Raw genomic sequence first — 25,440 nt, 5'->3', positions numbered from 1 at the left:
TTGTCCAAATCCTCCTATCTGGCGCCAACTAAGCGTGACGATGTTGGATGCACGACCCGTGGGAAAACACGCCTGTTGCATCGAAATGCCGAACCTGTAATTACATCAGCAACTGATTTCGTTCAAACGATTGTACAACTGAAAGATCTATGCGAACAAATCGAATTTCGTCTAGATTTGTATTCCGTATTCGGAAAGAGCTTACAGCATTTTAGTGCTTCTTGTGGAGATCGACTGTGACCTGAGCAGCACGTTTCAAGCACGATTAGGAACTTTATGATGCTCTGTGTATGTGTACTTGACGTGCAACTGGAGAAGACTTCATTGCTCGGTTATTTGTTTAAATTTCTTGCAAGGGTCATGTGTGCGTGAAATTTAAATGCCTCGAAAAAAGTAGTCGTGGCCTAGAGGATGAGGCGAACACCTTCAAACAAACACACACGCACCTCTTTTTTACGCGCCTAAGATGGTATGGTAGAGCTGCTGCCTCGGAGAGGCGGTGGCCCTGGGTTCGAGTCCCAGACCAGGACGAATTTTTCTTCAACTATGATGCGTTTCTTTCGAGAAACCCGTATGGGTTTCCTTCGTAGCAATTGCTATGAATGGGTGGATGTCCGATTTTCCCTTTATTCATTACTTCTCTCCACCTTCCGGGTTTCCGCAGAACTACTACGTCAAACACTTGCCTTTGCTTCGTGTTGTCGACAAATTCGACTTCGCCCTGTCATCTGCTAGCCGCCTGGTTAGCTCAGATGGTAGAGCGGCTGCCCCGGAAAGGCGGTGGTCCCGGGTTGCACCCACAGTTTACACCCTGTGGAGTGGCCCTTCTGATAACGCGCGTGCCGTTCGTTACTGGAAAGTTCCGGGCTCGCAGCGTTAAAGAAAAGAAACGCATCAAGGCAGATAACGATTATTATTGTGTGGCAGAAGGGGCAAGCCAAAGGGTGTACCTTTGCCTAAGAGTGTAAGGTGTGTGCGATGCAAGTCACTCAATATATTCTTCGTACGAGCCAACATTGGCAAAAACATCCTGCCTGCATGGATACTATTCTTTAGTACCCTCTAGAGGTTATTAGATGCAATGAGCCGCAAGATACTGTTCTGGTCAATGACCATTATGAGGTGAAGAGGAAGCAGTGAGAAACGGCTTCACCAAATTTCCTTCACAATATTTTGCCGTGATGAGAAAGAGCTAACTCGTAGTATCGACACGTGTGAGTGTGACGCGAGTTCTCTGTATTACGAGAAAATACGCAGCCATCATGTCTGTTCAATGAAGATATACTAAATGGTATTTCGAAAATAACTTCTGAAACTTTTCCAACAAGATGGTAGTGGTGGTGTCGATACAGGCGTGATTGGTCTTCGCTAGGCCTGTGCATCATTTTGGGTGTCGAATAAGTCCCATAACTTTGATCACTAGTTTCTCCCAGACATGCGAATAGAATTCTCACCCCTTCATTGAGCACTATCCGTGTTTCTTACGACAAAGCTTTCCTGCTGTCCAATTAATAATATCACGTGAGCGATGACTGACAGATCAGCGCTTTGTCACGGAGCGCCATTGCGAAAGCCGAAAGCGTACGCGCATGCGCACGGAGTATTCGGGCCAAATCATTCTAGGCTTTCCATTCTGTGAAGAATAGCAGCTGATGCTTAACAGCTCATCTATCTCGCCACCGCTTACTGTATCCATCTCGTGCACGCACGAGCCGTGGGAGACTATCAAACGCAGCAGATTCATGGAAGCTACGCGGCGCTGGGTCAGAAGTACGTGTGCGCATTTGAACCAGCGTTGATGTGGATTAGTAAGAAGGCTACCTCGAGCTCAATGGAACAGACTATGTACGCAGTCGTTGCTCGGACAGGAGGATGCTCTGCGCCCCGCATGTGCCAGCTACTTTCGCAGGTGCGCGCAATGTGGGGACGCTTTTAGGCAGAAGGATTAGAACGTTATCAGGAAGAAAATAGTTGAAATTTGAAGGCAAAGCTTAGAAGAAGACAGGTCTGCTCCGCCTTCAGACGATGAGTGCACTGGAGCGAACTGTTGAAACATATCAGAACGTAAACAAGTCTTTGCTGTCTAACGCTAGAAAATTTGCGGACATTCCTGCCCACCTTCGCTCAGCATTGCTCCGAGCTTCGTTTTGCCTGCACAGGAAAAATTGACGATCGTGCATTCTCTGTCTATTGGCAGAAAGCTGCTACGGGGGAACCACACGTGCAGGTCCCCGTCTTGGTTTTCGTAGTATCTTCCAGTTCCGGAATTTTCTTGCCGAGAAGCATTCCTTATGTCGGAGACAGGCAGCAGCGGGAAGCGCTGACAATACCGTGGTGCTGGCCAACATCAGTCAGCTACGAAGGTTTCTGCACGGTACTTTTTGATAAACGATAAAAGCAATAACATGCAGTATTTTATTTCAGATAAACTCACAAACAAGAAAACGTAAGAAGCTCTAATTTAAGACCGACTAGTGAACAACCTCAGACAAGGTCAACTTAGAATAAAAAGCAAGAGATGCTCAAATCATATTGAAACTAAATGATGTGTGGTGTTTTATGGCGCAAGGGCCTGGTACGGCCGAAGAACGCCATGACAAAGGTAATGTTAACGGTGCACTGTGAATGATGCAGGCAATGAATTTCTCATGGTATATGTGATATGGCTGTAAAAAGGCCTAAATTTGACACCGTACAAACGCCACTACGATGCGTTCTATCGTGAGCATAACGGCGCAAGGTCAGACAATAAGAACATAACGTTACAAAGTAAACTAGAGGAAATAATTACACTAATAAAACGCTGGTAAAAAATTTACAAATTAATAAAAGTTGCGTAAAACAATACTAAAAAAACCTCGGCTCAGCCGATGGTCAAGCATCGCGTTCCTCAAGGACATATTCCTCGCAGGTACCGACGCCGAACCGCACCGCCGGATGCCCCTCGTCGCAGGGACGACGCCGGTGCTGCGGCCAGCGACTTCCCGGAGGCAGCGTGGTCGGAGGGCGGCGCTGCTCCAGGTGGATTAGGCGCAGCAGGGCCTCACTGTCCAGGTCCCGGAAAAAGGTCGCGTGGCCCCTGTCGACAAGGAAATAATAATATTTGGGGTTTTACGTGCCAAAACCACTTTATGAGGCACGCCATAGTGGAGGATTCCGGAAATTTTGACCACCTGGGGTTCTTTAACGTGCACCTAAATCTAAGCACACGGGTGTTTTCGCATTTCGCCCCCATGGAAATGCGGCCGCCGTGGCCGGGATTCGATCCCGCGACCTCGTGCTCAGCAGCCCAACACCATAGCCACTGAGCAACCACGGCGGGTCACAGGGAAATCGTCGTCGCAGTGGGCAACTTCCGACGAGAAGCCCTTCCCAATTACACTATGAAAACGAGAAAGCTGAGCTTTTTCCTGGTGGCCGAACCGCGCCGCAACGGGTTCTGCCAGGATCTCATGTCGGAACAAATCCTGTCCACGCGTGCCCCGCGCGTCGAACCCTTCCTCCCACGGACAGCTGTCGCGAAACTCCGTCGTCGGGGAGGAGAAGCTGCAACAAGCAAGGCGATTTTTTCTACCAGGCATTGATGAATGGCGGGAGAACATGGGAAGTCTCAGCCTCGAGCTAGCATTCCTGCGAAGTCGTTGTCCTCATCAGGTTTAAGACTTGCTTCTGACGAAAGCAAAGTCCCCCTTTCGAAACGCTACGTCCAGACTGGTGCATCCCTTGTTCGTCCCCGGGTCGTCAATTCTTACCACCGCAATGCAATACGTGGCCAGTGTTTTAGGCACAAGCGAATGAATGGCAAGACCAGTGAAATAATAAAACGTAACAGAAGGCTTTCTATCGTTGTGCCGTATAAGCGGAGATGGTACATAAAATCGTTCTTTTGTCCAGCTTACCTATATTAGACCTAGTGTTGCCGTTACCTTCGAAATTTAAAATGCCGTTGTAATGCAATAAAGGAAGGTCGTTATTTAGTGTTGTGGTTATATACCAAAACATTTTCAACGCCAATTAGGCTACTCACTTCTGTTTCACTAAATAATCAATAGGCCAATTTCAACACACGTCACGAAGTTGGACTGTAGTGCACTTATGTTTTTATTTAAGCTGTCCTTACAGGCCTCGTATGACGCAGTAGTACGAGGCAGCTATAGTATCAGTTTAAAAAAAAAACATTTTTACACACAAAAAAAAAGATGCGTCATTTTCTAAGATATGATAGTATTTTCACCATCCTGTAGGGTCCCAACGAAGCGAGAGTGACTGGTGCGCGGTCGCCGAGAGATGCGACGTCCTGAATACGACAAGGAAACACAATTGGGTGGTTCAGTGTCTGCATAGGAAGATCGACCAACATAACATAGTAGTATTCAGTTACATATACCCATATTGGTCATTGCACTGATTCAAAAAGACAGAATTAGTTAGGGCAGTAACTATTTGCTCTATCAATACTGACACTGGGAAGGTGTCTTAGTCACGACAGTACGAGAACGAGCCTATCATTTAAATTCTGGCGTTGCGTGCGTTAGTGCTACGGGTTAGTTTTGGCGACCTAGGGATTTTTTTAACGAGCATCTAAATATATAAGCACACCAGTGTATTGTACGTTCCTACCGCATCGAAATGCGACCGCCAGGGTCGGAGTCGAACGCGCGACCTAGAGCTCAGCAGCGCAATGCCATACCCACTCGGCAACAGCGGCGGGTGCTATTCTTTCATAGGTAATGCATATGCCAGACACAAACCTATTTGCGACAACTTTAACTCTAGCTACTACCACACAATCGGTGGTCGTAGCTTCTGCATAGAAATCAAGTAGTTCGAATCGCTGTTTTCTTTCCGTCTCCCTTCTTTTTCTCTCAAGGCGGCGAACTTGCACTGGCGGTTTTGTCCTCCTTGCTTCTCATGAAAGTCTCATGAGAGTCGTGTGCGCTGCTTCTCACTGCAGGGTCAACGCTCGCGACGCGGAAGCGCTCTACGCCTGAAGTTATTGAGAGAGTCCGAGGAGAATTTTCGAAGAAAGGCTGTAGGGGTTGGAGGACGGACGTCGGGATGAAATCCAAAACTTGGGAGGATTTATTCTACATTCTATACAGGGAGGTGAGCGTCAATTAACAGTCGTACAGACATTACGGGCCGGCAGCAACTCGGACGCTGCGGCCCGCGGCAAGAAGTTCGAGAGAGGTGAATCAGGGAATCAGGGCATGTCCCAGCATGCTCAGGTCTCTCTGGAAGGCTTCTTATAAACCCTTCGAGCACTGTAAGTCACGTCATGTTTGACCAATGGGAGAGTCCGCTCCGATGACGCCACTTTCAGCCAATGGTAGGCGCCCGTGTCGCGGTGTCACACCTGGCGGCTCTCTGTGGTCTTGCCTCGCAGACTGGCAATGCACTTCTAACGAGGAGAAGGGGAGGGCTGCTCATGCTCCATTGTCGGAGGCCCACCTGCTAATCCCGGCGGCGCACGAACTTGTTGGCACGTGAACTTGTTGCCTTAAACTTGTTTGCTCGGCCGCTCCTCTGGAATGTGCTTTCCTTCTTCGGCATTCCTCAATTAGCTGTGCTGCGATTCGAAGTGGTTTGGGGAACTCGAAGTAATCGCAGGAAACATCTCCATATCTAACAGCTCGTCCTCGCCCCGGTTGTTCTGAATGGCCGGTGAACTCAATTCGCTGGCCATGAGGAACGCTGAAAGAAGCTGCAGGGTACTGGGGTCGAGCCTCGTTTGACAACCCTCGGGATCCTGGGCCCTGGAGAACATACGTCAAACAAACCAAACAACACAGCGCTGCACCACGCGTAAGCGCAGGCTCTTCACCCCTGACTCGCCAGACTATTACTGAGTCAAAATCAACCCTTATCTTTTAGTTCCCCAATTTTGACAAAGCAGTTCCAACCACCCTTCCAAACAGCTATCCATTTCTCCTCGATTGCCGACAAGACCAGAGTACTATTGTTGTTGCAAAACAAAAGGGTCGTTGACGATGCAAACAACAAATGAAAACAGGCGAACATAACTTAAGTGGCCTAACTACACGAACAGCATGTTTCAAATCTATCGCAGTGGCGTACTTATCGCACGTATTGGGGCCACTGAACAATCTGGTCAACCTCACAAGCACGTAATCACAAGCGCACTAGCCTTGTGGTCACTAAACTAAACGCGTACTTGCGTTGTAGGCAAACTCTTCATTACACTTACTCACGTTTCTTCCTTTAGTCCCTCTAGGACACGTGACTTAAACGAACAATTAAACTCGCGGGACTTACACACTCCGCAGAACCCTTAAAATGATGCGTCTTCTACTAACTCTTTCCACGCACGCTCACTAAAGAAGTCAGAATACGGCTGCCCTCCACACACACTAGCAACCCAGTCATAAAGTCTGCTTCCTTCCGTCCACACAGGACACGCGCTAATGGAACTAAGAACGCTTATCCGTGCAAATCATGCACTCACTGAAAATCTACGCTCTTAACCTTAGAAAATTCAACACTTAAAAAGAAAGAAGGTTAAATAAAACACACGCGCGTTACGATAGGCCTCTCAACAATAACCTTGACCCTCAGGTTACTCACACACACAAACAAAAAAGCCTATCTACTTATTAATGAGCATCCCGCGAGACTACATGTTTACTTAAAACGCATCTTTCAAATCTCGAGCTTCTCAAACGAAAACAAAAACAAAGCTCAAACCTTACACATTGAAAGAAATCCCAGTCTCAATTCGCGAAAACTTTCCGATGCTCAAAATAAAAAAAAAATTGGAGGACGCTTAAGCTTCGCCTTCAAGAGTGGGACGCGACAGCGTTCCCGTCGACCCGCCAAGGGGTATAAGACAATGCGCTACGGCACAGCAATCACTTACGATGCGCCCCGCATCGGACTTAGCGCCCACCTATCACGCGGTGAACGTCGAGCAACGCAGCGTTCGGCGCGACAACGAAAGTGCGCCTGAGCGAACGAAACGAACCAAAGAACTCGGTGTCTCGGAGGGAAAACGATCTACGCCAGCCAAACGTCGTGATCGGCACGGGCAGAGAGATAGATAGTAATCTAAACCGGAAGCACGGCGAAGCGTCGTCAGGGGAGAGGGAGTCCCGCGACGCGCCTGGCAGCGGTCCCAATGCGCGCGCGGCGCGCCTCCTGTCGGGGCAGCGCCGTACATTGAGAGGAGGGGGTCTTCTGTGTTTGCCGCAAGATGGCTCTGCGTGTGCGGAAAGCGCAAAAGAAATGCAGCGGAAACGCACTTCGCAACTCGTGTAATTGTGACTTCTGTACGTTACATGTTCATAATTACCGATATACACCGCAGTATAACTTTCCACGGCTGGTTTCGAAGGCAACACCGCATTCACTAGAGGCGCGTTTGCACCGCTTGGAAGCATCGAACTCGTGGCTGAGTGGTAGCGTCTCTGTCTCACACTCCGGAGACCCGGGTTCGATTCCTACCGGGCCAATCTTGGAAGTTGCTTTTTATTTATGAAGAGCCTGCCGAGATTTATCGCTCACGGTCAACGCCGCCGACGCCGACACCCGACGCCGACGACACCGGCTTTTCTGCGACACGAGCTCCTTAACGCTATCGCGTTAAAACAAAAATAACACGTTTTACTTCTACGGAAGCTCTCTTGGCTTCCCGTTCCCGATTGCTTACGACTGACTCATACTTTCAGCCTGACCCGAGGTGGGCGTGGTCTCAAAGCTACTCTGGCTGCCGAGAGACAACAAAAGGGCTGATTCACTATCAGCTCCCCCAAGACGTTACGGTCTCCTGCCAATTTGCGTCCTCGCGCCCCGCTTTCAACACAAACTCGATTGACCGCGTCGCCACTCCCCACCTGGTCTCGTCCTGCCACCTTGCGTTTCTTCGAACTGCACGCTGAGCTGTGAAAAGAACTACGGAACGACGAGGAGTTTAACTGCCTCGTGCCCTTTGTCCGCGTCCGTGCAGAACATTCTTCGCGGTCCCCCTTTGACCGGTGGCTTGAACGTTTTCGATGCGTCAACATGGTCCGAGACGACCGCATCTTTTTCCTCGCGCCCTGCCCATTTGGGTTTCTCGCCATCTTTGGCGGCGTTGCATTAGTTACCGACTTTCGGTCTTTACCGCGCTTCTTTTTTCGGCGCTTTCTTTTTGCACTCGCCTTCATGTCGCCTTCTCGTGCCTCGTGCTGGCCGGTACACATTTCGTCGGCCCGGATTGGTCTCTTACCCGCACAGTCTGAGTGATTTTCACTTAAATCAACACTCCCTCTGCCACGACTGGCGGACAGCTCAACCGACTCTGGTACAATGCAGCAGGCTTTACTCGAGTAAGACAACTCGCACTCTTGCGAACTGCCCACTACTACATTGCCCAGCTCACGCTGTGAATCGGCACACAGCCCGTCGGTATCGATCGCTGTCTCACGCACACAGTCCGAATGATTAATAACGGAATCATCCCTATCTAGGCTATCTAGACTGGCGGAGAGCCGCACCGATCCCTGAACAATGCAGTTCTCTCGTGAGCTACGGAGCTCGCCACCCCGAGAACTATTCTCAACTGCATCGTCCAGCACGCACCTCACTTCTGCACGCAGATCTGGCTCTACATGGGTGCTCGCGTCTGTCGTGTCAGCGGTACCCTTTTCTTCGCTAGCAACTTCGCTAACATTACCAGCGACGCACACACGCGGTAACTGTGCCAATTTGTTCGCAGCTGGCCTAGCTGTCTCTACAGTCATCTGTTGGCACAGCACCTCGTCGCTCTCACTCTGGCCTTTAACGGCCTCTATTGCCACTAAGGCATCGTTAGCAGCTAGCCTTTTCCCTTTTCTTATGAATCTGCAGCTAATCTCACAGGCACTACTCTTCTCGTCGGCTTCTGGCGAAAATCCGCTCGATGCTGCCTCATTCTTTCGCTCTGTACTACGTACCGAATTCTCAGACAGCCGTTGTCTCTGTGCCAATAACTGATCACAATACTGTATCTCTTTGATCAGTGCTGCCTTCTCTCTCTCATACTTTTGCTCACGCTCAAGCTTACGTTCCTGATACTTACGTTCGCGTTCCTTCTCACGTTCGTGACGCTGACACCTAAGAGTAAGTTCTTGAAGCTCCTGCTTCCGTTCATCCTCGCGTTTTTCACGCCTACTCTTACTCTTAAGTTCACGACGCTCCCGCAAACGTACACGACGCTGACGGTCCCGTGGCTCCTGTATCACTTCCCAAGCAAGCTCAATGCTTTTGCCATCATTGCCACTATCGTTAATCGCCTTTATGATAGCTGGCGTCTCCATCCGTTCGTCCGCCTCAACTCCCAAATTGTCGCACACCAACAACAAGTCTAACCTCGTCAACCTTCTAAGATCCATGACAGCTGCCCCGACAGGCGGTTAAAACTGTTTTCCTTACTTAATTTGTGCAAACACACAATGCAACAAACTCCCGATTCCCAGAACTATCAAAATTGAACACACAACCTTTGAGTCTGGCGAATCGTAAGGAATAAAACCACGCGCTCACTTACGGTTGCAGCACCCTGCCATCCGGTTCATTCGTCCGCTGTTCCCGGTTCCTCCGGACTCCCTGGGTCGAAGGCTCGCTCCTTCTTCGCTACTCCCAGTTTCTTCGGACCTCTTTCGACGAAGGCTCACTCTTCTTCGCTCTTCCCGGTTCCTTAGGGTCTCTCTCGACGAAGGTTGATCCGTAGCGCTGCCACCAGCTGATGCATTCGGAGGCGATCCCACCGCTGCCACCAGATGTAGGGGTTGGAGGACGGACGTCGGGATGAAATCCAAAACTTGGGAGGATTTATTCTACATTCTATACAGGGAGGTGAGCGTCAATTAACAGTCGTACAGACATTACGGGCCGGCAGCAACTCGGACGCTGCGGCCCGCAGCAAGAAATTCGAGAGAGGTGAATCAGGGAATCAGGGCATGTCCCAGCATGCTCAGGTCTCTCTGGAAGGCTTCTTATAAACCCTTCGAGCACTGTAAGTCACGTCATGTTTGACCAATGGGAGAGTCCGCTCAGATGACGCCACTTTCAGCCAATGGTAGGCGCCCGTGTCGCGGTGTCACACCTGGCGGCTCTCTGTGGTCTTGCCTCGCAGACTGGCAATGCACTTCTAACGAGGAGAAGGGGAGGGCTGCTCATGCTCCATTGTCGGAGGCCCACCTGCTAATCCCGGCGGCGCACGAACTTGTTGGCACGTGAACTTGTTGCCTTAAACTTGTTTGCTCGGCCGCTCCTCTGGAATGTGCTTTCCTTCTTCGGCATTCCTCAATTAGCTGTGCTGCGATTCGAAGTGGTTTGGGGAACTCGAAGTAATCGCAGGAAACAGCTCCATATCTAACAAGGCGCGGACATTTCTACGAAGTTTCAGCTGTGTTTGCAGCTTCGATCAGTAACACCTATGCGGGGATGCTTCTCTCAGCGGGATCCACGCACCACATTTGACTGCTTGCGATGTCCCAACCTGGGTGAGCAGCCGTTTAAGAGTCCCTCGCCGAGTATGTCGGCGCCGTTAACGTTAGCTGTCAGAGGCAACGGAGCGGTAACGGTGCCGAGGATGGAGTGATACCTTTTATACATGGAGTTATGTGCTTCCTCACTTTGGAACACAAGCTTTCGTTTCTCGCCACGCCTTAGGCGAACGTGCACTCGCGAAGCACGGAAAGACAGTGACACGTGTCTGTCACCGTAACTTTCTCTAACGCAGCGCTCGAAATTATTCTTAGGCTGCGAACAACTAGCTGTCGCTTTGGAATTTGCAGTACGTTTGACTGGATAATACAAGAGCCGGAAGGGGATAAACCGAAATGGAAGCTATTTTTTCCGCGTTCAGTTTATGCGAGGACTGCCGTGTCACCGATTCCAAGGGAAGCATAATATAACCAACATGTGTGTATTTCTCTGGCGGGACTAACTTTACAATGTTTCCCATTCAAGCTTGTATATTACCATTGTGCAAGGTCGCTTTCAGTGAATTCCCGCCAAAACAAAGGTGGAAGGCTGCCTCCTCAACTATAGTCTCACCTGGGGGTTGTCCGAAAGTAGCTCGTGAACGAAGCCCTCGCTGAGGTGAATCAACACAGGCTTCGTGCCGACAGGCCAGCAGTCCTCCGACAGTTGGAGTATGCGCACCGTCGCCTGGTAGCGGACGTCGGCGCGTGTGGGAGCCGCACGAACAGAAAACTAGAGAAGCGCCAAATAAGTAACGATTAATGACCCACACCTATGAATTTCCTCGAGAGCAATGCATAAGAAAGCTCAACGTAAGCGTAGCGTAAAAAAAACGACGAAGAGAAAAACTGGGAAATACCCGAGGAGGTTAAGAAGCACATCCCCTCGGTGTGCGCTCACAGAGGGAAGGGATTAAACTGAAGATACTATATGGCTGCTAAAGACAAGAGCGTTTGAAAGTTTGTATTGATTACCTTACCTTACGTAACATTTGATACGTACATAAATATAAAATGGCGAATTTTACACGCCACTATCACGTTCTCATTACAAGGCACACCACAGCGATGGGACTCCGGATAAACTTTTACCACCTGGGGCTCTTTAACGCGCACCTAAATCCATGTACACGAGCGTTCCTTGTGCATTTTGGCCAGTTTAAAATAAGGCGCACACATAGTTAAATAAGTAAGCCATACAGAACGGATTAGGTAAGAAACCTACAAGGAGAAAAATATTGGTTTTAGTTTAATTGATATGCGCAGAAATACGTTGCCACTGCCCAAACGACCAAATGAAAAAGGAGTATTGCTACTGGAATACAGACAATAATAAGAAGGGATAACAGGTTTCCAACGTGATGCACACAGGCCACTATATCCTTCAGAAGGAAATACTTAGGAATAACTTTGCCACTTGTCTATACAAACATGCCTTTATGCATTGTTGAATCATCGAATGCGTAGCACTCGGAGCAGTTCATTAAACTGAAGCAATGCCTCCATATCCTCCTGCAAAGGAAGAAATGCTGTCGTGGGGATATTGGACGCATGGACATAATTCAGAGAAAAAAAATTGCGAACTTCGGAAACCACAGGAACCGGCAAAGGAAGTTCTATGAAAGACAACATCAGGCAGTGCTTCGACGTAGCGTATGAAAGGAAAAATTGTCTTCCACCGGAATGTAGCACGAAGCGACAAAGAAAACGGGTACGGGTTTCAAAGAAAGAGAAAGATTTAAAATAACACTATGGTAATCTTTCGCGACTGACTACGTGTGAAAAATAATGTGCACCAGAAAGACAGACAGGAGGGACCTGCACGATAATTTTCCAGTCAAAGTAGTTTTTCCATTTCCCGTAAAAATTTCTCACCGGCCTCGTTCACCCACTTCACCGGGTCTGGGTACGAGCAGAGCCACAGCTGTTGAGCAGGTGCTCTTGAAACCGCTTAAAAATAACGCTCTCATGTTAACACTGCAACTAAGCTACCTTCTTACGGCTAATTCAAAGCTGCGAGAAGGTCTCCTGCACATTGCGCAAAGATTTAAATAGAAATTTGCTACAATTTTCTTACCGGTACGATTCTAAAATTTCATAACTGCTCGACGAAGTGTATTAAAGGCCCCTCACGCCAGCTTAGCAATTTACTACGGCACTCCTCACGTGCCTAAAAACTTAAAATTTCGCAGGATGTTCCTCCCAATGCTCATTAAATTATTGGTGGAGAGAAATGAGATTATGAAAGCGGATAGGTGAACCGATAGACAAACACGAATTTTCTACCGAATTTTCTACTATAAAATTCATCTACAGATGCGACTTACCTCGAGAACTGCAAACGTTCTATTCCTGCGACACCCTCTGGGCGCAACCCCAATTGGTACAAATTTGATAATTTCTTAGGTCTCCCCAACCCACCCTATTTAAATAAATAAATGTGAATGGTGTAGTCCCCCACTGGTGAGGACAACTTTTTTTGTATAACAGTAGCAGTACGAAAATAATATAGTAATCAGGTTTGTAAGTGACGAATTAGATTTACTTATGACCAATTACGTGTGCTCGTAATTTTGTAATTTAACAATCACTTGGTAACTCGGCAACACGTAATTCAATTACTTTTTTCACTAACCAATTACTGCAGTATTTTATGCATAAAAATGGAAGCAATCGATTAAAGTTTGCAACACTCCTCGAACAACGGAACAATGAAGAGCCTGTTTTCGGTGTAGATATTTTCATCTGTCGGTGTAGATATTTAGCCTTGTCGGTGTAACATTTTGCAGTTTTTTATTCCTATAGCGCAAATAGTACGCCAGTGCATGTCTGTTGTCTCTCCTACGTCCTTGTGCTATTTAACGTACAAGAAAAAACTGCGAAGGTCTGTTGTGAAGAGGGAGAGCAGCTGAGGCAGATAGCACGGCGACATGCTACACACGCTGAGGGCGAGCGGATTCGCTGCATTGTAAAGGGTGCAGAGCAAGTGGGTTGGAGAATGCCGGAGCTGGCGCTTCTCTATCTCAGTGCGTGGTCGAGGTGAAGAAAAAGAAATGCGTGCCGCATTGGAAGCAGTGGACTAGCGTTTAATCTTATCAGCGAGTTCGATCTCCCTTCGTTGAAAACGCTCGGCCACCACCCGATTAATCACAGCGACTTTCCTGCTGGCTGGGATCTATCATTTTGCCATTGATTGCGCCACGTCTATATTACGATGATGGCAATTTTGTAATTTCGGGCTGTTTCCAGACGCGATTAACAGGGTTTGACAGTGGTCTTGGGAACATGTTGATGCCCTAGAATATTTAAAGCGACACTAATTCGACGGCAAATCGTTTGAATATAAAATTGCCTCGGAATTCTTACTGGGACTGTCGACTCCCACTCTCTAAATGTGGACGCGTTTTCTGCCACGGAATACAGTATTGCGCATCCCGGATCGAGAGCTCAGTCATCAGAATTTTTCTTCGAGACGTTTATACAGGACGCCCACTGTGATAATTCGCCGAAAAGCAGCCCTCGCTAACCACGGCTCTCAGCACTCACGGCTGCTAGGCGACAGTATTTGTTGGTGTTCCGAGTCCTTGATTGTGCGACATTTATTGCTCTAGCTCTAATTGTGCTCTCCATCTTACTAGAGTTGCGCAATTTAGAGGATCACAGAAAACATCGCTCATCTGCATCCAAAAACTCCAATCTGAATCATTGCCCGGTAGGGCCTCCGATCAGCAGTGGCGCGAATGGGTGTGTCACAGGAGCACGCTAAACTTTTTTCTCAACCTGTAGTCAAGTGCTCGAAGCAGTGCATACTGGTTGAGGTGAGAGAGGGAAGCAATACGAGAGGCCAGAAGGCCAAGTCTAACCAGACAAAGCCCGCTTGGCTACCACGCACTGGGGAAAGGGGGAAAAATTCAAAAACTAAATTCTTGGCTTCGGAAAGCTACAGCGCTAAACACACGAGGACATAGGCAAAGAAGAACACGACACAGGAGCTTTTCGAAAGATGAATTATCACCAGCTCGCCCAAGTTCCCATTCTACTAAATTCTTGGGTTTTACGTGCCACAACCACAATGTGATTACGAGACACGCCATAGCGGAGCTCTTCGGATTAATTTTGACCCCCTCGGTTTCGTTAACGTGCGCCCAATACACGGTCCCGGTGAGTTTCTGTGGCCTTCGAGGCCGGGATGCAAACCGCGACTACTAGGTCAGCAGCGCAACGCCATAACCACTGTGCTATCGCGGCAAAGGGACTGGGGAAAGAGGACTGAAAGATGAGAAAAGAACGTCACACTATGCACGGCGACACGCGCAATGAAGCGTTCATCGTTCAGCTCATGGCAAGTGGTCTTACACGAAAATCATGAAAATAAAAGGCAGTTTTTTACGTTTAATCGCGCGAAGTCATCAGAGATACAGATTACACCTGGGGCGCCTCAAGGCTCGGTGCTGGGGCCGCTTTTGTTCATTATTTCCATAAATAATGTAGCAGAAATCATCGAAATGCTCAGAATGTATGCAAACGACTGCGTTATCTAGAACATCTCTGATGCTCATGATCAGGTTGCGCTGAATAACGTTTTTTCATTGTTTTTTAACTGGAGTGAAACCTGGCAAATGTCTATTAACTTAAAAAAAGGCTGTAGCTATGACCTTTTCAAACAAGAAACGGGCCATTTCTTTTACTTATAGTAATAACGGGGTCAGTCTAATACGTGTTACGGAGTTTGAGTACCTTGGTGTAACTCTAACATTAAATTCAACAAGGCGCAAGCACGTTACACGGTAGTCTGGGATAAGGCTCGCCGAAAACTTTGGTATCTCCAACGCACGTTAAGCAGCTCGATAAGAGAATGCAAATTGACGGCGTACAAAACTTTGGTCATGCCCATAATAGAATATGCATCGGTTGTTTAGTCACCTCACCTCAAGCACGACATAGCTATGTTAGAATCTGTCAAAAAAAAAAAAAGAACAATCAGGTTCATTTTTCGTCGCTATGACCGGCAATTCTCTTCTACTTCGCATGCGCACGTTTTAACGTTGCACTCTCTCGAACATCGGCGCACTTGTGATCGCGTTTTCGTTCTGCATATGGTAGTTCACACCGGCTTGGATGTTCTGGCGCCCATTTTTTCTGTTGCAGCTTCTGCACGCTGTACTCGACGATCTGATCCCCTGAAAATTGTGCCCTTCAGGTCGAATCTTGATTGTGTTAAGTTTTCATTCTTTCCGCGCACGATGGATTTATGAAATAAACTTGATGAGTCTCTGCGTAGACTCGGTGCTGAGCATTTTGACAAAGAATTACGTAATTATGTGTTCTGTTAAGGTTTTCTTGTATTCGGGTGAACTTTGTTGAATGTATTTGTAATTGTATATATTATTCTGTACTCCCTCCTGCTATGTCGCAGAAACTGAGACAGCAGTATCTCTAAATTATACGAGGAAGAAAGCTAATTGTTAAAGCCCCTGCTTCTTCACGGCAGCTTTGATCACAGACAGCTACAGCACGATTCGGCTTGCGCACGCGAATTACGTGACCTAAGCCAGCCGTATAGCGTTAATGCCCTCCTAAGCTTGCAGTCAAAAGCGTGCATTGAAATAGCACCTTTCAGTTCAGGTAGTTTATGGTGTAAATAATCGCGCCACAACACTCACCGACGAATTCCGCAACCTTTCCTTGAGGTGCGCAGACAAGTCGAGGTGCAGTGTGGACTTGGCCCAACCGAAACCGTCCAGCAGGTTTGGCTGCAGTGCTACATACGACGCTGCGTGAAAAGTGAAGGCACCGATTTTAAACAAGACAAAACACTCCACACACGTGGATATAGGGGGTGAATAATAACGCCAGCAGTAAAGCTCAAAAATAAGCGAGAAACTTCGAAAACTAAAGAATCAGCGAGTTCGGGAGGAAGCATCAAAAATGAGAAATGAGAGCTGAAACAGTATAGCCTGTTTGCCGAATGACTCATCTAGAAAAATATACCATTTGCAAAAATATTCCGCGCATGTTTGAAAAAGGCATTTTCCAAACGGAAGTGCTTTTGTGGGCTTCCCTTCATTGTTCAAGAAAGAAAAGTTTTCGTAGACTGGCGCCAATGCGCAATTACACTGTGCTGAAGAGCGTGAGTTCTAGGCCCCGTTATCACGAGCCCGTGAAACGCAAAAGACGAGGCTCTCCTCAGCTGGCCGAGAAACGGCCAGATATCACCAAGGAGGATTAAATTAAATTATGGGGTTTTACGTGCCAAAACCACTTTCTGATTATGAGGCACGCCATAGTGGAGGACTTCGGCAATTTCGACCACCGGGTGTTCTTTAACGTGCACCTAAATCTAAGTACACGAGTGTTTTCGTATTTCCTCCCATCGACCAAGGAGGATTAGTATCACCGAGAGCGACAGCGGGAATATGCCTTGTTTTCCAACCAGAGTTTCCATTTCTGGCTGCTGCACAGACGAGAGTGCCCACCAATTTACAAGTAATCTATCATAACAGTCACAGCAGTCATGGATTACTCTGGATCTCTTTTAGTAACGAAGGAGGCAACAATAAAACTACTCATTCTCCTGAGAGACATGAACACGTTAGACAAACAGATATCCTACACCTTCCACCAAGAGCGTTCTTTACAACTGACTTTCGTTTTATTCATTTTTTCAAGATTATTACCATTTGTGGCGGTTCCGTATCCAGCCACACCCAAAAAATTTAAGCGCAGCAGCAAAAGCCTACCAGAATGTGTAATATTAAAAATAAGAATTGAATTTCGGGGGTATACGTGCCTAAACCACCATATTACGAGGCACACAGTATAGTGTGGGATTCTGAATTTATTTCACCCCCCGCGGTTTTGTAACATGCAGCCAATGCACGGCACACCGGCGTTTTTGCATTCCGGCCCCACCGTACGTTGTAAGGCATTGCATTTATGTGGCTTACGTAAGTTATGTTAGCTTAAGCATAGAACGCATGAACGCAAAGAAATGACGCTGTCAAACCTGAACCCAATAATGTAAAACTATTCCAATCTCCTGAGGTCAAATTTACGTAACCGCCGACGCAAGCACCGGGCGGCGACCCGCAGCGTTGTTTGAACCAACCAAACACGCTCTCCTCGTTTATAGGAGGTAAGTTTTGCTTAATTTTAAAATTAATAGCATTGCCTACCTTGACCGACTTTCCTCATCTAATTGCCTGACAAGAGGAGCACGCGGCAGTAGAAAATGTTTCGGTGGGGCCGTGCTAGTGCAGTGTCAGTAGATAATCGAATGGGGAGGGTGGTGCTGGCGTCATTGATTTACCCGATTCTCCTTGCTTATAGCTTGTGTTGTCTAGTCGAAAATCGAGGCCGAGCGCAACGTAAGGTTAAAAATGGAGCAGAAATGGATTCTCAGCGAAGAAAAGTTGGCAGAGCGATGCCGTAAATGTGCAGCAAGGGGTCGACAACGTTATGCATGCAAAGAAAAATTATTATGCGCAAATAAATTGGTGCTGGCCAGCAGCTCGAGCAGCCAGTGTTTGAATGATCTGTTGGTCGTCAGTTTATTCTTTCTGGAACGGGTCAGTCTCGCTACACCAAAACAAAATTTCACTGACGATTACGATGCTCCCTAAAGTGAAATTTGAGCGCAGCTCTATAGGTGCTTTCATTCCGCGATATATTGAGGCCAAAAATTTGAGAGACATGTAGAGTCGGTAGTCGTCAAAAATCTGATCTGCGGGTCAAACTCGTCGGCTTTTATACGAGAATCGCCGAAGGTTAAAGTGTAATCGCTGGTGCCACGTGGTTTCCGGAAAGTACTACACAATTCGCGTCGCGCGTACCGCTAGACTACAAAACAACCGCAAACCAAACCAAGCAAACCAAACAAGCGCATGCGAGAGCCGACACAAGCAGACAATAATACGAAATGAGGGGTCTGGTTGAGACCAGATACGAGTTCCCATGGAACGGTCGGGCAGGTCGGCATGATACCAGTTTCCCCGAGAGTACGACGGACCGCTCACATTGGTCTCCGCCGTTCGCAGCTAGCGTCTTTCATCTCTCGCTCCGCGTTCGCTCTTTCATCTTTCGCTGTGCTCGTTCGCTCGGTTGCGCCGCCGACACCGACGCAGGAACGGAAGCCTAAGAGCTGCGCTCTCAAAACCAGTTTTCTGCAGCGTACAAATGCACCTTTAATGCGCACACGCCACTTTAACGTGGTGAGCTTTCCCAATTTTGTGACATCGCGTTTCACACAGAATAAGTGGGCTCAGCCCGAAAAATTGACCAATAGCGGAGGAGTAATGGCAAAAAATTATGTAGAAACGTAAATAATTTTTCTTGTTTAGTCTAAACACCCATAATCTGTGTGTACACGTCGTATGAAATTTTTGCGGTCTTTGTGAAGTCGCAAAGTGGGGTGTCCCGAAAAATTTTACAATCGCGGAGGACTGACTGCAGAAATGCAATAGAAACAGCTGGGAATAGCTTTACGAACAAACGCCCATGGTGGCACTCATGCCTCCCGCTTCAACCTGACTTGTCGAAAAGCATGAATGCGCTCGCTACGGTTGATAGCCAGCGAATTGTAAATAACCACTTCCTCGAACACATTCACTTGTCAGATTCTATTGCAACACTGAAGCGCATGAGTCTGCATTCCGGATGTGACGCTCGAGTCGGAAATGGAAACTTCGGCCTCGTGCTTATCAGCAGGACGTTGTTTAACAGAATAAGGCACCGATGCTGTTACTCAAACAAACGCACTGTTTTCTCAACATGTGACGTAAAAAAGGCGTTCGTGAAAGCAGAAAATCCTTACTTCACTTCTAGCAGAATGCATTAATTATAGGCACGACTTCAGCAATGGCTGACTCCAGAATCCATATGACCTCTCCAAATGAGATTTCATATTGACGGCAGTTGTGGCTTATACCCTGCCCGACCGTTCCCTGTGAATTGAACGACATTGGTTTATCCATCCTCCTTCGTGCTCGGCCTTGCTTTGTCCGCCCTCCTTTTGAGCGCCACGTTCAAAAGCTTATTCGCATGCGAGGTGCCCTAGCTCTACCACTTGCGCATTCAGCAGCTTCTTCCTGCGAGTGCTTTTACACTTTTTAACTTCAACTGAACACCTCACCCATGCTGGGCTTGCACTTTCGAGGCTTGCTCGCAACTATAGTACATCAAAGGTTTTACGAGATTGACGTAACAGCGTGCCTTAGTAAAGGGTTAAATATAGCCCGATGTACCGTGAGCGCGCGCGCAGGTTACGTCACGCTGGCGAGAACAGTGTGTATGGTTCGACCGATGGCTTGAAGCACTGGCGCAGCCAACGTAACCTGATGCGGCGAACGCACTCTGATGCGCCCGGCGTAGAGTGACTCTCGCCCGCGCGCCGATTATGTCGCACTATAAACGCTCCCTAAGTCACCAGTGCTTGTACACCCGGCTCAAACTGGCGTGGACCAGCCCCTGTCACACGAACCTTGCGTTTTTTTACACTATTGACAGGGGGACTTGTTTATCTTTGGACTGTTTCTTTGATAAGCGTCCTTTTGTGTTACGCTCTGTTATTTGTAGCATTTGAACGATGCTTTTTGAGAGGAGGGCTTTGAGACGTCAACTTATTTGTATTTTTGGTTGAATGCTTTTCACCGTCTAACAAATGTTATTGCTCAGGGCGAGACGCGCCTGCATGTATCGGAAGTCTCTGGCATGTTTTCGATGGTTCTAGCGCTGTCTCTTGTCACCGAACTATGTGTAATCTGGTGGCGTGTATGCGCGACGCGAATGGTGTAGAACTTTCTGGAGGACACGCGGGCAGCAGCGATTTCCTTGGAACGTTCGATGGCTCGTGTATAAAAGCCGACGCACTTGACCGGCAGATCATCTTCGATGATCGCCGACTGTGTTCGCCGCTATCGTTCTTTGAGCGTAGCCTGCTTTTGAGGGCACAAGTTCGCCGAATAAAATGCTAGTTTCGTCCATCACAGTTTTGCCATGGTTTTTCTCCCTTCTTCGCCGTCACTACTACGTGACACTATATACCTTGGCTGCAGGAACTTTGTTCCTGCCAGAATGGTTCTAGGGCCGTAGACTAAAAAAATATTACAAACATTTTGAACAGGAATGAGACGCGCCCTCCAACTCACAGACGTCGTCAGACGAGGCACTTGTCTCTTCACAGATGTGAACGTCCACGGAGACGAAGTAGCGCTGCTGCACCTCCATGCCGTGAAGTTGCACGTGAAGGCAGCGGGAACTGCACGAGGGAGAAAGGCATTTTCTTTCACCAAAATGAACGTTTAATGGGAACCGACGGTGGAGCATACAACCAATGGCGGGATTGAGGACTGTTGTATATTGTTCCCTTCATTTGATTGTTAATAGCTGTAAAAGGGTCATTTTTACCTTCCGGAACCAATGCCTTGGTCTTCGAAGACCTCAGTGGCACCACTAAATGTGATAACAAGGGATGGCGAGAGTACGAAGAGGGACTTGAACTGAATCGCCATCCCAGCCCTGCGAAAGTATGTCCAGCGAAGCTGCTGAAAACCACAAGAATCGCTGAGGAGGTACGAAATGCTTTAGAGTAAGGGTAGTAAAGGGAGTAATTGTAATTTTGGCACCAGGCCGCCGCTGGTGGCACTGCCTTTTTGTTTGCCTTTAACACTCCTTACATTCATGCGGCTGCTCGGGAGTCCTAACTATACGTTGCATACCCATAACGGTGTTATAACAATGAAATCATTGGCTAGGTGGGTTCTATTATGCACGAAAGGCTTGAGACGTCACTCCGCACCTCCCAAGATGCGGTCGCCGCGGCAGCTTGGGCGACAGCGATATTTACTGGGAAATGCGTGCGGGGAGCGGTACGTGCTTGTCCTTATCAGGAGTGCCTTATCAATTATTTTTTTTGGATGCTTGTTTCGTACTTGCTCTTCATTGAAACGAATTGTGTTATGCGTGATTCCATATAATGCACGCACGTTGCGCTTCACTTCGTCGAGTGCTTGAAGCTTCTGCCTTACGGGGGCATGAACCCCTGCTCCTGCCCTGCACTGCCGCCAGGATAGGCCCTAGTTTCAGCGCGATAGTGTTAAGGGCCTCATGTTGCAGAAACTCCGGTGTCGGCGGACTCGCCGACACCGGATTAGACATAAATATACGCCATATTTAGGCATATATATACGCCACGCCTTGATATATGACATGCTGAATATGCGGGTTATACTGCCACACCATTATACCTATATAAAGTTTCTCATTCTTGACAAAGTTGTTTCTCGAAATTTTGAGAATGAAAGGCCCCAAAAAATTCCATGAGACATAGCGCATGCCTTTACGTTAAATCTTCAGACCGAGATAAAAGTGCGGAACAATATCAGAAACCCATAAATGATTTAATTTTTTGGCGCGGCTGGCGCACAACCTCTGGGATCGGCTCAAGCAAGAGGCCGCGTTGCTACCAGAAAACTTGAAGCTTTGTAGTGAATTTTCATCTGCGCCCGAAGCGGTTCGAATACGCCCAACGCTTAAGCAGGAATATCACAGCGAGAGGAACAGCTAAACAGCCATTTGAGATAACAGCATACCTTGCATCCACGCTAGCCGACAGAAGACCATCGCTGCCGACCATGGTCTCGGCGTTCCCATTGCTGCAGTCGATTCTATTTTGATATGTGCAACATATCAGGGTATCCCGCAACAGCTTATAGCGAGCCGGTGTCACGATTTCGGCGATAAAGTTGGGCACAGACGTGAGACACGGCCGCACGAAGTTTCTTGAATATTGGGCTAACGGCGTAATGGCGCCCTTCTCGTGGTCACGGGAGCCTGGAAGTTCCGTAAGGTAACGTGGGAGGCTTTCCGTTTCTTCCTTAAAGAGGCCAGAATCATGAAAAGACGGCGAACGAATTCGCTCTGCAGCCCTGCCAATGGAGGCACACAGAAGACACCTCGGCGACGCCCCCATCTCGAGCATTGCTGTTTCCATGAGCACTTCACGAAGCGGAGCGCTGAAGGGTGAACACGCTGCAGAAAGAAGCGCTCGATGCCTAAAGTCACGTACTGCTCTTTCCTCGATGTGCTGGAGGCGTCAGTGCGTTCTGCGGAGGCGCTGCCGCCGCAAATGCTGATATGTTCCCAAAAATTGGCGCGAAGAAAAGTGATATGCTCAGTTACGTGACGTCACTTTGCGAATAGTGACGCAGTGAACTTGGCCAGGAGTTGAGCAAGTTGGTGCAACGTAGTCTTAACTTAAATATGACGCCAGTTTGTCACCAATGCGAGAACGCCCCCGACGTTGCAAGGTAACTCTGGCAACGGGAAAGCAGCGATGGCGAGAAGCTATGCCGTAGTTTATGTAAGACACAAGAAAATTTCCATGCGTCGGAAGTATGTTGATTTGTCAACATACTAGGGACATCGGTTCCTATATCTATTCGCTATCACATCTTTTTCATGCAGTCACACGCCAGATATTCTTCGTCGTCACGCTTCTCGGTCGTGCACAATGAACTGATCAACACCTGTGCACAGAGCATGCGGCGGCAAAATTGTGTATCCATATAGGGGGGAATCCTGGTAAGGGAAAGTTCGTAGGTGTTCTCAAGCAAGAGCGCCAACATATTCTGTACTGCCGTAGCGTCCTCGTCTCTTCTACACAAGTACGCGGCTAAGAGGAAAGAGCCTCGACCACGAGAAAGGTAATTAAGGCGATAGAGAAACTGATGAATTGCCCTCAAACTCGGAGTAGATAGAGATAATTTAATTGAAAGAAGGCAGAGAGGTCGGCCTGAGCTAAGGTGCTCTAGCCTGCTACTCTTCACAGGGGGAGGGGGAACGGGGACATAAAGATGTGATGAGGGATGATGATGACATAGCAAGAGGGATGCGCAAAGGTGAAAGCAAGTTCAACACTCTGATGATAAACATTCACAAATGTCATCCATGAAGTCACAATCAGCTTTCGCCTCAAGTCTGTAGTCACCAATTTGAGTGAACTTAAATATAGAGGTGTTACGACGAAGCTGGTGTGGGCCTCTCTTGCGTGAACAGCACAAGCGCCAAACAAAATCTTTATAGCATATAAAAAGCTGCGATAAGCGGCTCTAGCACGGCGAGCACTTGTAGGGCACGTTTAGCGTCCGGAGTCTCGAGACCACCGAGAATCACGCGCATTGATTCTACTAGGTGCTTCACGATTTTTTGTACACTTTCCTTGTCATTCTGTTCATCTCCTTGCTTGCCTGTAGTGTCACCAGTTTCATTGGCCCTATAATTCTTGGCTTCATGGCGCAGAGGACCGCTAGTGCCCGCCGGCATGACCGTGGGCCTGGAGGGCAGCAAATGCCATTCCGTGTCTGTATCAGCCGGTGGAGGTGAATGTTTGCCGCGTGCTCTCGTCGACCTTGAACTATCAGCAGGCGCCGTTACCGTCCTCGATGCACGCACACGCAGAGGTTGTCGTGGTACCTGTGCCACGCTAGGTAGTTCTCCTGAAGTGGTTTTGTGATGCTTCTGTCGCGAGCGTTGTTCACTTTGGCAAACAGATTGAGCAGCCTCTTTACGTGAGGATTGGTCTCTTGCCATTTTTCGAAGAACATGAACCTCCTGTTTCATCTTCGGGCATTCCTTCGAAGTCACTTCGTGAGAGCCAGTATATATAGTTGGGACATTTAAATGAGGATGCCTCACAGTCGGTGGTATCATGGTCTCCGCCGCAACGCGAGCAGGTGGCTTTGCTTCTACAAACAGCGCTCACGTGTCCTATCTTGTGACATTTCCGGCACTGAGTAGGCCTCGGAACGAATGGTCGTACTCGGTGTATAACGTAGCCCACTTTGACAGACGCTGGTAATGTCAAAGAAGCAAACGTTAACTTCATACATCGGGAGTGCCCCAAGCTGTGAATCTCAAGAATTCGCACCAATGACCTCAAAAGACTCTTGAGGTCCGCATGCTTGATTTCAAGCTCCACGTCGGAAATCACTCCAGTTGTTGTCTCCTTCCCGTAAGTAATAAATGAGCGGACGGTGATTGCGCTTAACTTTGGAATGGTCTTTAACTTCTCAAGTATTGCGGAATTTGTCACATCTATTGTCAGGATGTTCTTGCGAGCGTTGATCCTGATCTCGTTAATTCGCCCAGGGGCTACACTTTCAAAATATTCGGTTAGAAACTGCCTGCTGAGGGAGTTCATGCTGCGCGACGTTGAGAGCGGCACGTAAAAAACCATGAAGGATTCTTGCTCACTCTGATGCGATGAAGTCGCCTCATTCGACAGTTTATGAAGAAGATGCGCCGCAAACTTGGAGTAGTTCACGCAGTGTAAATGTAGGGCAAGCGCCACCAATGAAATGTGTTTGTCTTGGAAACATGACAAGTTATCCAAGCGAGTTGACGTCCTTCATGATTAAAGCGCCACCGCACACGTTAGTTCACAAAGGGCTGAAAAGAGTGCCCATTCACAACAGAAATTTTGATCGTATCACATGAAACATATTGCCGGCAGTAGTACGCATAATTTAGGAGAAGAACAACGTGCCGTGAGAACAGCCAGAACCATGGATAAACCCGATGTCGCCGAAAAAAATCACAGGCAATCACAAGCAAGCGATGACTTTACCGTCAGCGCTTAACTGTGATCTGTTTTGCCCGCCTGTTATCGGTCTTGCTTTCCCTGCACATAGCTGCAGGTTCGGTGGTTCATAATATTGCAAAGGAGATGGATGAACGAGGACTTATCGCTGCCTTGCCCCTTTGCAGCCGAATCTCACTGCTGAATAATTGATGATTTATCTTGCAATTCACAATGTGGTCGTTGTGTGCTTTGAGCCATGATGTTAATTTAGTGTGACTCTGATTAGTGCCTCTTCCAATATCTACTAGGCGGTTTCCACCCGATACATATCCAGTTTTTCTATGTGCGTGTGTGCCACCGCGTGGCGTATTGAGCTTAAAATTTTCAAACTTCCCGTGG

General features: G+C 48.0%; 1 protein-coding gene across 1 annotated transcript; it reads right to left on the bottom strand.

Annotated features, from left to right (window-relative positions):
* Nucleotides 1–2,394: 2,394 nt before the first annotated feature.
* LOC135909115 (uncharacterized) lies at nt 2,395–22,615 on the bottom strand. The gene is made up of 5 exons (XM_065440947.2): nt 22,052–22,615; nt 20,609–20,718; nt 16,127–16,236; nt 11,038–11,196; nt 2,395–3,079 (listed from the first exon to the last, which is right to left on the bottom strand). The coding sequence occupies exons 1-5, from the start codon at nt 22,450–22,452 to the stop codon at nt 3,044–3,046; spliced, it is 816 nt and encodes a 271-aa protein (XP_065297019.1). The 5' UTR covers nt 22,453–22,615; the 3' UTR covers nt 2,395–3,043.
* Nucleotides 22,616–25,440: the final 2,825 nt, after the last annotated feature.

The sequence above is a fragment of the Dermacentor albipictus genome, unplaced genomic scaffold (assembly GCF_038994185.2).
Source record: "Dermacentor albipictus isolate Rhodes 1998 colony unplaced genomic scaffold, USDA_Dalb.pri_finalv2 scaffold_24, whole genome shotgun sequence".
NCBI classification, from domain to species: domain Eukaryota; kingdom Metazoa; phylum Arthropoda; class Arachnida; order Ixodida; family Ixodidae; genus Dermacentor; species Dermacentor albipictus.
Note: the sequence above shows the minus strand (reverse complement) of the source record. Positions and strands in the feature narration are given on the sequence as shown.

Coding starts and splice junctions, on each gene's coding strand:
- LOC135909115 (XM_065440947.2), bottom strand. CDS start 22,452: ATGGAAACAGCAATGCTCGAGATGGGGGCGTCGCCGAGGTGTCTTCTG. Junction 20,719..22,051: donor TCGGCTAGCGTGGATGCAAG/GTATGCTGTTAT, acceptor TCCCTCGTGCAG/TTCCCGCTGCCTTCACGTGC. Junction 16,237..20,608: donor TGCCTCGTCTGACGACGTCT/GTGAGTTGGAGG, acceptor CTTTTCACGCAG/CGTCGTATGTAGCACTGCAG.